This window comes from Fulmarus glacialis, unplaced genomic scaffold, assembly GCF_000690835.1.
Source record: "Fulmarus glacialis isolate BGI_N327 unplaced genomic scaffold, ASM69083v1 scaffold9009, whole genome shotgun sequence".
NCBI classification, from domain to species: domain Eukaryota; kingdom Metazoa; phylum Chordata; class Aves; order Procellariiformes; family Procellariidae; genus Fulmarus; species Fulmarus glacialis.
In genome coordinates this window covers 33,252-47,824 of record NW_009233839.1, presented here as the reverse complement: position 1 = coordinate 47,824, position 14,573 = coordinate 33,252, and the positions used below count along the sequence as shown (strand labels likewise).

The following is a 14,573-nucleotide window of genomic DNA, read 5'->3' as shown; positions in this document are numbered from 1 at the left end:
ATAACCTGTACAGCAGTTGCGGTGCAGCTGCATACTGTTTGTCTTTTGGTGATAACCAGGTAATTCCGTGCATGAAAATAATCTGGGGTTTTAGCTTTTGTAGTTGTTTGTGTTAGTTATATAAAATCTGTTAGAGTTTGCTGCTCTGATTTTACTGTGTACTGATGAATTTTAAATTCTTTTTTCAATGACTTGATTTATAGTGAACAATGTTAATTATCAAGTAATGGTTTTAATATTAATGCTTTTGTAGTTTCAGCCTACCAAAGTGTGGTAAAGGTAAACCAGCACTTATACGAAGACACACACTGGAAGACCGAAGTGAATTGATATCATGCATTGAAAATGGAAACTATGCCAAAGCAGCAAGAATTGCAGCTGGTAATTATAAATAATTGTATTCTTAATAATACCGTATAACTATAATTTTGTCCATTTATTTGACAGATTCTAACATTCTTATTTTCGCTGCTGAAATACATCTAAGTGTTCTGAAAGTGGTAGTGATAGCATTGCAGAAACTACTGGTTTCTGCTTTTGACTCTTTAAAGACTTCGAAGGGAAAAGAATAGTACCTGATTTTGTTTCTTTGATTAAAAAGTGGTATTTGAAGTGATCAAGCTACTCTAGTAATACAAGCAAAACTTGGACTGAAGTATTATTTATGGTTCTGTCAATATTTTGTTGGGCTTTTTGGTTTAGAGTTTACTCTTCATATACTGTTCTGCATAAACGTGTTGACAAGCAGGTAAGACATGGTCTGCTTTGATTCAGGAAAAAATTGAAATTGGAAAGAAGTGGAAATGTCTAGGAATGTAGAGGATAATAACTCAGCAAATTTTAGGGAAATAACTATGTTCTGGTGATAAGTATTTCCACCCGTTTCAATATTTTAATTGCATTACAAGATTTAAGTAGGTCATCTCTTCTGTAAGTAGAATTGTGTTTGTGTAATGCAGTGCTCCCACACTGAAGTTAGGTATGAGCCTTGCAGTGTCTAGCAGGCCTGTCTTTAGTTTGTCTCACCCCCTCATCCTGGGTGTTCCTTGTCCAGGACTCTTTAATGTCTTTCTGGTGCTTTTGTCTGACTCTTTGTTTGCCTTAGTCTATTCTTTCCTTCTCAGATGATCAGTTTTGTTTTTCTTTCTTGCAGCTAATCTGTTTTCAGCTACTGCTTCATTACTCTTAGGTTTAGTGTCTTTATTATCTGTATGGTAACCTCTTATACAGGACTTAACCTTTTCCATTTGCTTTTCTTACTCTGTCCTGAGTAGTCTTATATTTAAAACTTCCCACTTAGAATTCCTGTACCTGTTTTTTCAGAACTCTCCTTGATCTCTCTTAATTCCATTTGTGTTCTCAGATACATTCTACAGCTGCCTAAAAGGAGGAGCAAATGACATTTAATAGCATTATTTTATATATTACTATATATTCTGTCTTAATTTGAGCTCTTTTGGCTGCCATCTGCACCCTGTTACCTCAGCAGATCAAGAAGAGGAAATAAGTAGGGGTGAAGTGAAATCTCCTGCTTACATTCTGTGCATAACTGGAACTTTACCATGATTTACTTTTATTAACTAAAAACTACTTTTATTAACTATAAACTAAAATAAAGGGTTGTTCATTCTTGGCAAGATGTCTCAAACAGTTCTGTTTGACAGAGTATATATGCTTTAGAAACAAACACAGTGCTTACAGATATGCTCTCTTTAGGTCCAAGGAATATCTTGTTTCTATTTACAAGATGCTGTCTCAGAATCTATGGTATGGTATGTTGTAATACTGCAATTATGATGGGATGCAGTTTTGCATTGATTAATGGATGTAATCATTGTAAGGCATGCACTCTAGAAGAAGTTAGTTCAAATGCAAACAATGTTACGAGAGTGCTACTGAAATCACAAAGCCAAGTGTGCAAGTTAGGGCATGTTGTTTTCTGTAATACTGCTGCCACATTCAGCATTTTTGACTTGTGAGCCTGAGGTGTGCTTTAGAACCAGGTCCACTCAGTGTACTGGGCAAGTTAAGACTATTATGGAAAAATATGTTCTATATTAAAATATGAAGATTATATTGAGATATAAATACAGAGCATGAATTAAAGTTCGAAAGCGACTCAGAGTTCTGTCTAACTTTTGGGGCTTGGACTTGTAGGCTTAATAAAGTTTTCTTGGTTTTCAAATTGAATTATCTGTGTGTAATAGCTTGTTGTCCTTGGTGTGCAAGAGCACTGGAAGATGAATAGACACGTGCTATGAGCGGTTTTCATTAATAGATGCTGTTTACAGAGATGTGCTGAAGTTTGTAGATCTTGGATTCCTTTTTAGGGCCAGGAAGCTGCTGCGCTGAAGTGGCAGTGTTCGTCTGCCTGTGCCTCCTGAGTCTTGCCCAATCCTTTTGCCTAGCTATTTCTTGTTTCCTGATTTGAGATTCTTGTCTAGCTCTCCTGTTCCATACTCATCATGCTTTTTTGTCCCAGTTTTCAATTCTTTGTCCCCATCTTTGTCCAGTCAGTTGCTTCACCTTCTTGTCAGATTTTTTTTTTCCCCCTCAGTAAATCTTAGTGACAGTATTTTTTCCAGCAATGTCTAGATGCTGTCTTTCCCTTTAGTCACATCAGATTGGTGAGCAAGAATGGGCAGGGGGCAGGTTGTAGGGGAACATTTTGCTGCATTTGACTCAAATAGCTTTCCCCTCTGCACGGTCTTAATTTCAACAGGTAACATTGACGGCAGAGAGAACACTTCGTCCGACCAAAAGTTACACAGTAAAAGGAAAGTCTCAGTTTATCATTTGTGCTAAAGAATGATCCATCTACGCTGCCAATACCACAGCTACCTGCTGGGTGCCAGTAGTTTTGGAGCTTAAATATGCTCAGTGTCAGTGGATTTGTCTGCAGATTTAGGTGTTAAAATCAAAGTTTCTTCTATGTAATTAAAAAAAAAAAAAGACGAAAACAACACTATGCGCTGTTAACCTGGTCATCTTTCAGTAAAATAGACTTTCCTGTTTGTGGCTGAAGTTTCTCGTTTAAAATAAAATTGGCCTATGAAGAGCTCACATTGCTTGCTGAAGGCTATGCAGATGCTGGGTTTGAAGTTCCTAGCTCTGTTTTTGAAGACAGAAATGTCTTGAAAGTGTTGAGGCTTGTGATACTGGCACCTAATGGGTGTTTTGCTCAACTTCCCACAAAAAATTAAACACATAGGCTTTGTTATGAGAATGATACTGAAAAAACCACTAGTTGTTTTAAAAATATTGTAAGAAGTAAAAAGTCTGTAAGGGGAGGAAAAGTATAATGAGACATCCTTATCTTTACCCTAAACTGTGTAGAATCATAAGTCTGGTTTGTGGTATTTTGTTACTGTTGGTTTTCAGCTAGTGGGAGTACTGTTATTTAAAATCTTAAGCAGTATGTTGTCCTGACTGCTAGCTTAAATTCATTGTCTCATAGCTTGAGGAAATAAAGGGGGTTTTATGTTGTACAAGAAAACTACTAACCATATATGCTAGTGTATTAATCCCCTATCACCACATGGAATAAATTCTGACTAGGAAAAATTCTGAGACTCCTCCCTACTGTGTATACATCCGAGAACTTTCTGAGGGAATCTGGCTGCATGCATCCTGTCAGATTATGTATGATCTTCTACTCAGCATTAAAATATCATTTTCTGTGTTTCATATCAACTCTGCAGCTGAGAATAATATAGGTTTCTTTTTTTTCTTGTTAGCTGGCCTGAAGAAGAGGACTTGTACTGTTTTTATGTACCAGATACAGTTCTATATATATTTTTCAAAATAGTCTGTGTACAAAGGATACATTAATCTAAACCTTCATGACTCTTTATAACTGACGTATGAATACTTAACATACTGCTATTAATAGAGCAGAGAAATAAAGAAGTTGCCCAAATTGCTTTTTTTTTATTGTGTTAGCAATTGCTCTGATTGTTTTATTTTGAGATACTACCAAAATGGTTCATCTGGATTTAACGTGTATTTCTATAATATCCAGTATTTTATGTATTCAGCTCTACTCTTAGAAGTATAAGAATGCCTGTATGTATTATATTTGTGTGTATTATATATTTATCAATCTGAAGAATATTCTTATGGCTTTTAATGGGAAAGTGAAGAATGTCCTAAAATGACCTCTCTGAAAATACACAGAAAGGAACAAATAAATAAACCAGTAAATAGATTTAGTAACTATTTGTCCAAGGTTATGTAGTTCAGTAAGAAATAGTGTAAATAAGACTTAAATTGTTTCCATGGTTTTGGATAATGGAATCCATTGATTAAAGATCTCCTCTCTAAAGCCTGCTGGGATTGATGGCAACGATCCCTGTTTTCCTTAGGAGACTTGTTGGAAGTCTTAAAGACACTGGAAAAATTGCATTTGTTTCTCTTTCTCCTATGTTATCCACACCTATAATAAAACCTGTAACAACTTTTAGCTTCAAAAACATCTAATGTCTTCGTTGTGCTGTGATGGCAAGTTATTATGAACTATTGCATTTTGATAACTGATATTACATAGTTGTGAATCTATAAAGTTAGACTTCCCAATACAGTATGTTCTTGAAATGTTGATACCATTATAGATTAAAAATAAATTATAATTGAGTTAATACCCTATGGCTGAAAATTGACCTAGGATATATTGTGGAGAATGAGTGACCTTTTTTCTTTATTTTATTTTTATGATCACCCTAAACACTTTTTCCTTGCTATTTCTACTCTTAAAAGGTTTGAAACTACTTTTTTTTCCAGTACTTTTTGTGATGTTGAGATGGAACATATATCTGCACGCCGCATTTCATTATAAATAAGCATTGCCCATTTTAAATGGGAGCAGATTGGGAAGAATTGAGGAATAAATTGTATTTTGGCAAGTAGAGAGCTACTTCTATCAAGTATTGCCTTAGTGCCAAAAGAAAGTGCAGCTGCAACCTCTGAACTGTACTTTGGTACCACGTTTCCCCATACAAAAAGTGCCTCCTCATCTTCACAGCTTGTGAACTTTCATTACCTTCTTCCTACTGTTTCCACCCTCAGTTCCATCTTGAGGGGATAACTCACTGTCTTCTGCCCAGTCTTTTGACCGTATCCCTGTGTGTCGAGGGGGCCAGATGCGGTTCTGGTTGACTGAAAGGCTTAAACCTGTCTCATGCTTCAATCCAGTGGCGAGCAACAGAGAAGAAAACGGAGGATTCTGGTAGAAGCGAGCAGTAACATTAGCTCAGTTTTCTGTTATGCTGCCTCCTGAGAAGGAAAAAAAAACACTATTGCAGCTGCTTCCTTGAACCCTATTGGTCTTTTTGAATTTTGCTGCAGGAAAGAGCTGGGCAGAGAGACCAAGAGGGCTGTTTAAAAATAAATAAATATAAATTAAAATGCAGAGTAGAATTTATGCATAAGAATAGAAAGGTATACCAGACAAACATTGTAAGTTATCAGGTACTATGTTATATCCAGCACTTTGGAAACATCCATGCAACTTGCGTCTTCGGTACCATCACCTCTTTGACAGGATTGTCGTAGTTTCAAAAGAAGCTGGTTATTTGGAGTACCATAATTTTATGTTTTCTTTTGAGCTTTTTCAAAGGGAAAGGATTATTAGAATTTGGCAAACACTTGCTTTCTGAGAATTAAGATATGCTGTTTCTAGAAGTGTCTAAAAACTTGTTCTTTATCTGTAGGCTTGAATTAAAGTACTAGTATCATTTAAAGAGCTGTTATGAACGTCACCTGCTTTTTATTGCTATGTGCTTGAAAGGTGGTATTTGTATTTGTATTCTAATGATCATGAGATGTGGACGAGGAAACAAAGAACTGCAGAAGATTTGTTTGAGGTTTCATTCTTTGACATATTTTATATTTAATTATTATTTGTTCTTAGAAGTTGGGCATAGCAGTATGTGGATTTCAACTGATGCTGCAACATCTGTTCTTGAGCCTCTAAAAGTAGTATGGGCCAAATGCAGTGGATATCCCTCTTACCCAGCTCTGGTAAGTACACAGCTTCCCATCAGTACACTAGTGATACTGTTCCTGGTCTGAGAATATTGGTGGGTGAATTTAAGTTAGCTGATAAATTCCCATTCAGGTTGAATAAAGGTGGATTATTCTGCCCTCTTTACTATGCATCCAGTTTGTAAAATTATTCCAATATTAGATGTTGAGTCAATAATCTCTACTACCTTACCCATCTTTTGAGATGTGCAGTACCTGTCTCAGTAGTCTTTTGTTTCTGCAATATATATTATTGTTTAAAGGATCAACTGACTAAGCCTTTGACAGACATCTTGTTAGTGTTGGAACTATAAAATACTTTCTGCTGCACAATGAGTATAAAAATACTCTGATTCTGCGATTCATTAAAGAAACAAAAAACTTGGTACCGAGTTAGAATAAATTGAGTGATTGTATCCAGTTGTGAATGATGTACTGGAAACTTAAAGCTGATGTGCCCGTGTTATTTTAGGAGAAATGCACACAGTTCTACTTAAATCAAAGCTTGCGGAGAAAATGTTGTTGATGAAGTGTTTGGCTTCAGGCATTTGGGGTTATAGAAACAGTTCATACACTGTGGCTTGATTTATATAATAGACTGGACAATCATGACTGTTTTAATATACATGTTCTGGGGAGATCAGGAAATGTAATCATACAGAGTCAGATTAAAACCTGTGGAGGTGAGATTCAGAGCACTTGGGTTTAAGTGCCCTCAGTGGGTGACCCAAACACTCTTGGGTCAGATGCTGAAAATTTGATGATTTGATTGTCTCTTGAACAGCGTTAGCACTTTACTGTTAGATTTAAGCAGATCATGACCAAAGGACTCCTTTTCTGGCCACTCCTTTATGTCAGCACTGGTGTTTCTCTTGTGTGTGATGAGTTGATTGAGGAATTAAATCTCAGTCAAGAGGTGAAAGTTCTTCTCCTGATTTCTGCAAACTCCCCACAGTGTTAGCTTTCTGTTGATTTAGTTCCCGTAATCAGTTTACTGTGGATTAAGTTTGGTGCCAGTGTGAATGCTAGAAAAACAACAGGAGTTTGTAGGGTAGGAGATGGGTGGAACAGGCATGCAGTAACATAAGCCCTCTTTGGTGGGAGCTGAGCACTTGATAATGCTGTGATCTGCCTGCAAAGGAGTTTTTCCATCAGCCTGATGAGTTTAATGTTAGCAGCATCTTCCTCCCTCCCCCAACCTTTGTTTAGAAAGAACTTGTGACTGTCACTGCATGTTTTGCTGAAAACTGAGTCATTCAATTGGATGTGCAAGATACTTGAAAGCGACTTCTGGTTTCTTTTTTTCTGTTTGGGTTTTTTTGCTTGTTTAGAGGGTGTTTTGCTTCAGATTTTGAGTGTGGGGCTTGTATTTTGCAGAAGCAAATATTTATACCTTAACATAGGTTGTTTCTTTAAGGTATCTGAAATTGAGAACCCAAAATTTGAGGCCAGTTATGACTAGTTGCCTTTAGAAATCCTGGTTCAACTTTCTCATTCTGAAACCTGCTTGTCAGTCTGAAAGTTGTAATAAGTGAAATTCAGATGTGACTTTAAGAAGAACTGATATGGGTGAAAAAATGCTCTAGGGGTAGCTTTTTCAGTTAAATTTACCACCGTGCATCCACTTTGCCTATTCAGCTTATGTCAAGAAATTATGTAAGTGGGTAATGCAAAGCCAGTTTATACAGTGGCTGTTTAGTTTATGATTCTGTTTCCATTAACTTTATTTGTAATACCTCCTTAAAATAAATGATGTAGTTTTAAAAATTAGGAACTGTCCTTTCTTCTCTTTTATAGATTATTGACCCTAAGATGCCTCGTGTTGCTGGCCATCACAACGGTGTTACCATACCGGTGCCACCTCTGGATGTACTGAAAATTGGAGAACAAATGCAGACCAAATCAGATGAGAAACTGTTCTTAGTACTATTTTTTGACAATAAAAGAAGTTGGTATGTTATTGAAATGTATTGTTTGATGCAGTGACTTAAAATTTTAAAAGCCTGTACCGTTAGTCTAAAAGAAAATTAAAACATTATCTTTCAACTGATATCTTTCCTATGGAAGTATCAACTGTAATGTTAAAATCTCATATATGAGTCTATTCTTGGACCAAGGCATATCATCACTGAAAAATACTTATTTACGGTCAATTTGGAAGAAAATAATATAAGTTGTTGAATAGTCTTTTGGTTCGATTTACAAGCTGGTTTCGTTTATTGACCTGATAAAATTGCTTCTTTGACTAAACAGATTTTTTTAAAGGTCTTTAATATTTGTCTGTATCAGCCTTCATCATTGCTTTCCAAATGACAATCCCCGCCCCCGTCTGCTCAAGTGTGTTTTCTTTAAATTTTTAACCTCTCTAGTTAAATGCTTTATTAACACTCTCCTTTGAAGTTCTTAACTCTTTTTAAATTTTCTCGTGAAACCTTCCCTTTTTCCATTTCTTTCAGTATCAGCAATATGCTGTGTGGAGCCTGAAGGGATAATTCACACAATAAAACATTCTCTTCCCCTGCCACTAGCTCTTCTTTTTTTCTGCCCCTGGCTCTTTTTTTTTTTTTTTTTTTGTTAGGTCTTTTTGGGGGTTTTTTTGTTTGTTTGGGGTTTTTTTGCCAGATATGGAAGCTTTTTATCTACCTCTCTTTCTGCCTTTCATCAAGTTACATATTTCTTCCCTGTATTCTTAATCCCTCTCCTCTCCCCACACAGGTCAAGCTAGCTTTAAATCTTTTTATATCTCGATTTTACTCTTGAATTTGCTTACACTTTCAGATATCATTTTCCTTTTTAGCTGATTAAATGTGATGTCTAGAAATGCTGCCATTGTCCTCACTCTCTCTGTCCCAGTACACTATCACCTAAATAACTTCTTGCCTGAAATTTAGAATTGGTGTTTGCTTTTCTGTCCCTGTAGATCTTTTGGCATAATCACGATTCTTTGGCTTGCTCTCTCTGTTCTTCAATTCGTTTCTTAATTAATTGGTACTTCTTCATGTTTGTCTTCGTTCGTTGCGCAGGATTCCATGAGATCTTGCATTCTTCTGCCTTTATTCATGGAGAACATCCAAATTTAAATATATTCAGTATTCTGTTTCTCTTTTTTCTCTCATTGGTATCACAAGTGTAATGCACGTTCTCTCTAGCTACTTTCTTAATAATTGCTGTGATTGCTTCTTGATCTTGGGAGTCCTCTGCAGCTTAAACCTTTCTGATTCGTTGCCATATGCAGGTGGTCCTAAATCTTGCAAATATTACGCAAAGCTGTCTCTAACGGATACTCTGCATAGGTGGACAGGAAAGGCTAAATGTTTTTCCAGCTCCTTTCCCCTCTTCCTCCTCCCCACTCCACCCCCCAACTTTTTTTGGTAATGGTTCTTTGATCCTGATTATTTTGGCCATTTTGGCACACATCACACTTTTGTCTCTTTTACTCCTGAACCCATGTCTATGATTTTCATTCATTTGCAGGTATATGTTATCTTCAGACTGTGATACCAGCTTCCATCAACTATGGATTACCTTTTCAAATAATCATGTTTGTTTCTTCTCCTTCGCTGCTTGCATCTGGAGGAGCTGGCAAGATTTCTGTTAAAAATCCCTTCTTAAAATTTCCTTCTGATCTGTATTAAAACTGATAATGGTTAGACTGATGCTTATCATGCTGATCGCTGATGTTACTATTCTTTACTGTTCTGTCTGTATCTTTGTACTGACTCTTCACATTTTTTTGGTTTCAGTGTGTTTGCTCAGTACAGTGGGGTTGTTGTTTGGGGTGCTTTAATAAAAAATAATGTTTCAAGAGACAATTTTACTCAGTTAAAAAAATCTTTGAAGAAAATGTTTTATATCAGACTTTACTACCTGATTTGCAGTTCATTCGGCTCCAAATGGACTCCCAAACTGAAGTTTTTAAACAGAAGCATGGCTTCTGCCATTCCCCAGGGTTGGGATTGCAGACGACCGTTACATACTTTAATAGATATTCATTACTTTACCTGTAACTTAAGAAAACAGGATTAAGATAAACATTTATGGAAATGCAGTAAATTTACTTCATACTTTTTAAATTAAATATTTAGAATGCTTTTCCTTTAACTAGAAAAATCATTATTATCTTTCATTATCACTCTCTGTGCCCAGCAATTAATGATATTCATGGAGCTTAAAAAGGAAAAATACTCTGAATACAGAGTTAGTGGGATTTCATACTGCAGGGTAAAAGCGTATTAAGCAGAACTTCCTTGAGAGTTAGCTTTTGTCCTAAAGATCAAATTGAGATGTCTTAAATGTAAGGCAAAAATTCATCATCTGCAAATTCCTTGTAATAATGGAAATGAAAGAATGAAGAGAAACAATACTGTGTCAAATGAATCTTGAGTCACGTTCGTTGTTACTTGCTGCCTCCTATTCTTAAACTAAACTGCATCAGTATTCCGTGCTAATTTTTTTCAGTTGATACTTAATATCAATCATTAAATAAGTATCATTGAATGGGAATGTATTCTTTGTTTTGTGGAAGAGGCTTTCTTAATATTTCATGTTCTTAAAATATTTAAGGCAAGGAAATACTATCTTAAAAGGAATTTTATCACTTTATTTAAGATGGTAAACCTGATCTGCTATGTGAGAAACACAGTATAGCAACCCTGACATTTCTGGACAAACTTCTTGATTTTATTCTATATTTAACATACTTATTTTACCCTTTCTTACAGGCAGTGGCTTCCCAAATCCAAAATGGTTCCCCTTGGGATAGATGAGACCATAGACAAGTTAAAAATGATGGAAGGCCGTAACTCAAGCATACGAAAAGCAGTAAGAATTGCTTTTGATCGTGCTATGAATCACCTGAGTAGAGTCCATGGAGAACCAGTCAGTGACTTCAGTGATATTGACTAACAGAGATTCTACCAAGGCATGAAAAATACCACACAGACTTGAACTCTCCTAATGAACCTCTTTGTCTAAAAGAATGTATTGAAGATACAACCCCTTAATTGTTGATTCAGTGGCTGAGTTCTGCAAACTTGAAATAGTTGAGCAATTCTTCTAAATCACCATTGCCATATTGATTAATGATTTTATCGTGTTGTAGTTTGGAGGATTTTCCACTAAACCTGTTAAAATGTCTTGTTCATAGTGTTCATAATTGTACATAAATGTATATTCAACACTTAACTTATTCTGATTTTAGAAGTAGCTCTTTAATTCCTTTTATAATTTTGCTGGGGAGGGAGTTGGTTTTTGTTTCCATTCTTTTTACTTTTTTTTTCTTTCCTTCTTTCTGAGGTTAAGTTACCTAAGCACCGTCTTCCAGCTTAAGGTGTTTAGTGGATCTTAAAGCCTAATATCAAAATGGCTTCAAATATACGTTTGCCCAAATCATATACAATATGGTGCTGCTTGTATCATTTCTTCCTTGGACTGTAGCTTCTGAAAAAGACTTCTGAATGTTTGTGTAAATCGTTGCTCTTTGCACAAAGTACCACATATTTAAGATTGATGTAAATTTACAATTACAAATATGTATTTTAAGAAAGGAAGTTGCATTATTTTGGAGGGTACTTTGTGAGAAAGACATCAAGAAAAAAATTATACTATGTACATCACTTGCAAATCACCAAAAACACTCCATTGTTGCCCAAAATAACTTAAGATTGTTTTTTGTTTTAAACAAACCTGGCTTAAAGCCTGCAAGCACATTATTTCTTTCAAAACCATATCCCGTTTATCTCCCATTGATTTAATTTTGTTATGTGTGCCTCCCTGTGTTTTATTTATTGTAGAAAATGTATTAATTTGCTTTATAATGAAAAATAAAATTGACAAATATATTGATATGCATTTTTATACAGGCACATGAGAAGACAACTTGCTTTGGGAGAAAAATGTATTGGAAATTGTATAAAATAACTTGATGGTTTGTGTGTAATTTGATTTTTTTGTAACTTGTAATCTTTTGTTTCCAATGAGGGGATTTATGTAACTTTTAATTTAGAACACTTTGGTAGCAATAGAAACTTTGGATACATTTTTGTATGGTACATGTGATGTATATAGAATTAGTACTTTATTTTTATTTTTAAGAAGTAAAGCATTATGTTTGGGCAGGGGGAAGAAGGAGGGTGGGTTTCCAGAACTGCATTTTTATATTAAAAAGAAAAAAAATAAAGTCAAGATATTGATTGTTGTAGCTACTTTATTCCTACCTTCACTGAGATACTGAATTTGTAACAATGAAAATGGCAAGGTATGTTTGCAATGTGATTTATAATGACTCCATTATTTATAAATGCACTGTGTTTGAACTCTTTTGCAGTGATATCTTAAATACTGTACCAAGTTATATAATATGAAACACCAAATAATGCATATGAATGCACGAAGTATTTATGCCCAGCTTTTTTATAAAGGATTAGCAAATACAGCAAAACCAATACTTTTTAAATCTTTTTTTAAAACTTCATTGAATAGCATACTTCATTGTTAAACCTGCTTGAATCTTTATTTTAAAGGGACAATTACTTTTTAAATAGTTTTTAATGTTTTTATTCTCTATTGTTTGTAATACCCCCTTAGAAGCTTGAAATAAAATTTCTTTCTCAACTGTTAATTTTGTCCTGAATTTAGCCCCTGAAATTTTGCTCTAGTGCCCATTTTCTTACTCCGTGACTGAGCTGTTACAGAGGCGCTAGTTCAAGAACCTGATTGTTTTCTTGCTGTGGCATGCAGTATCATCCTTACTGAGCCCTCTGCATGGTAGGTATTCTAGTTATGCTACACTAGCCAAGACCAGTTGCCTATAATGGACTCCAATAATTACAAAATCAGTTGGATAAATTTCACAAATGATCAAGCAAATAGTTTTCTCAGTCTTGACAGTAAACACAGCTTTAGGGTGAGCAGTGATGGCAGGTATCTTGTAAGGACCGTCATTGAGGTGCACTGCTGTGATAGAAACAACAGCCACATCAGGTAGAAAAATAAAATGAACATTTGGTTGTTTGCCTTAAATAGAATTTCTGTGTAATGACTTGAAGGATCTGCCATATAACAGTGCTCGTCTTTGAAAGGAATGGAGCTTAATTTGTGCAATATTGAGACAGTAGAACCACTTGTGATCTGTTAGGACTGCCTATTAAGAGTCTTCAAAGACAGTCTTCTGCATCAAATTGTATTTCAGGCTTGTTCCACCAAATACACTCAAATTTGGTGTGTGTGAAACTGGATAATGATTGACAGCCACATTCTGGCAAGCAGAGAAAATGGTTTTTTGGATCTGTCAGACCTTGGAAAGCTGAAATGCAGTTACAATAGGAGTAGGAAGATGATAATTTGGTACTTGTATGATAAGAATTTTGATGTCTGTGAAGTATGAAGTCCCAGTTAAAAAAAAAAGTATACACACAGTTGCAAAATGATTCATTAGGACGCTTCCCAAGTTCTCAACTGCTGCTGATGGTAGCAACATAGGAGGGGGGAAAAAAAGAGCTCCTTTTTTGAAAGCAAAAGTAAAGCATTAATTTCATTATTCTGTAACAAATTGTTTAATCATGACTTCAGTGAAAGCTTTAGTTTGAATTTTGCTCAGACTTCCAAGTTTCGTTTTCTGGCTTTTATCTTCAGACACAGCTCCATCAGTTCTTGGAGAAGGTAAATTTGCTGCCTTGATCTTGCAGGTGTCTGTATGCACTTAAGAGAATTCCGAGCTGGAAAACTTTACTGATTACAAGAGGCCTGTTAACCATCCTGACCAAACACACTGCATATTCTTTTGATGAAACTAGCATGAAAGGCTGTGTTGTTTTTCTTTTGTGTGTGTGATGGAAACTGTCCCAGGAATTCCTCCCAGATACTGTCTGAGGGGAGCTTGCAGCAGTGGCTGTGGCTGTTGCCATACTCTCTTGTGCCGAAGTCGAGTATCATCCAGTGGCTCTTCAGATTGGGTTAAAGTCTAAAATAATTTCTCGGACTTGTCAGTCTTAAGTATGACTTGTGTGTTTTTAAGGGATTTCATACCTACTTAGGAAAGGAGGTCCGAGCTCCAAAACTGCTTTATTTCCGAATTCTAGAGCCTAACCGGGTACAGTAGTCAGATGAATACGTGCGTATCAGAATGTGCTGCACTACATTTTACACCAAGTTCTTCTATGACACCATTAATAACTGTAACATAATCATAGAGTGGAAATCGGTGTTTTAGTGGACAGAAAAAAAAGGGAATGTCTCATTGTATCTTACTGACTTCTTGGGGAGCATTACAGCAGTAAATACAGGTGTAGATTTGCATATTCACTACTCCATTCTGGTATGATCATTTCCTGCTAATAAAGTGTGAGAATCCCGGATCAGAAGCTGAAACTAAGTTAAAATTTGTCTTCTCTTGTATTAAAATGTGAGAAATAATGTTATAAATATTTAGGGAAAAAATGTGGATAAAGAATGACTTTCTTTAAAAAAACAGTTCGTATTTGTTACCAAACTGATTTTTTTGAATGTTTGTTGATTGTGATTTTGTATTTTTTACACTAGAGGGAGCAATACAC

The 14,573-nt window shown here is 35.6% G+C and overlaps 1 protein-coding gene across 1 annotated transcript; it reads left to right on the top strand.

Moving 5' to 3' along the window:
• Positions 1–253: 253 nt before the first annotated feature.
• Positions 254–12,652, top strand: LOC104082349 (bromodomain-containing protein 1-like; the record flags this gene model as incomplete). Its single annotated transcript, XM_009585451.1, has 4 exons — positions 254–381; positions 5,909–6,018; positions 7,819–7,973; positions 10,743–12,652. Coding segments are annotated over 4 exons (577 nt in total), but the record flags the coding sequence as incomplete, so codon positions are not given.
• Between the last annotated feature and the right edge of the window lie 1,921 nt (positions 12,653–14,573).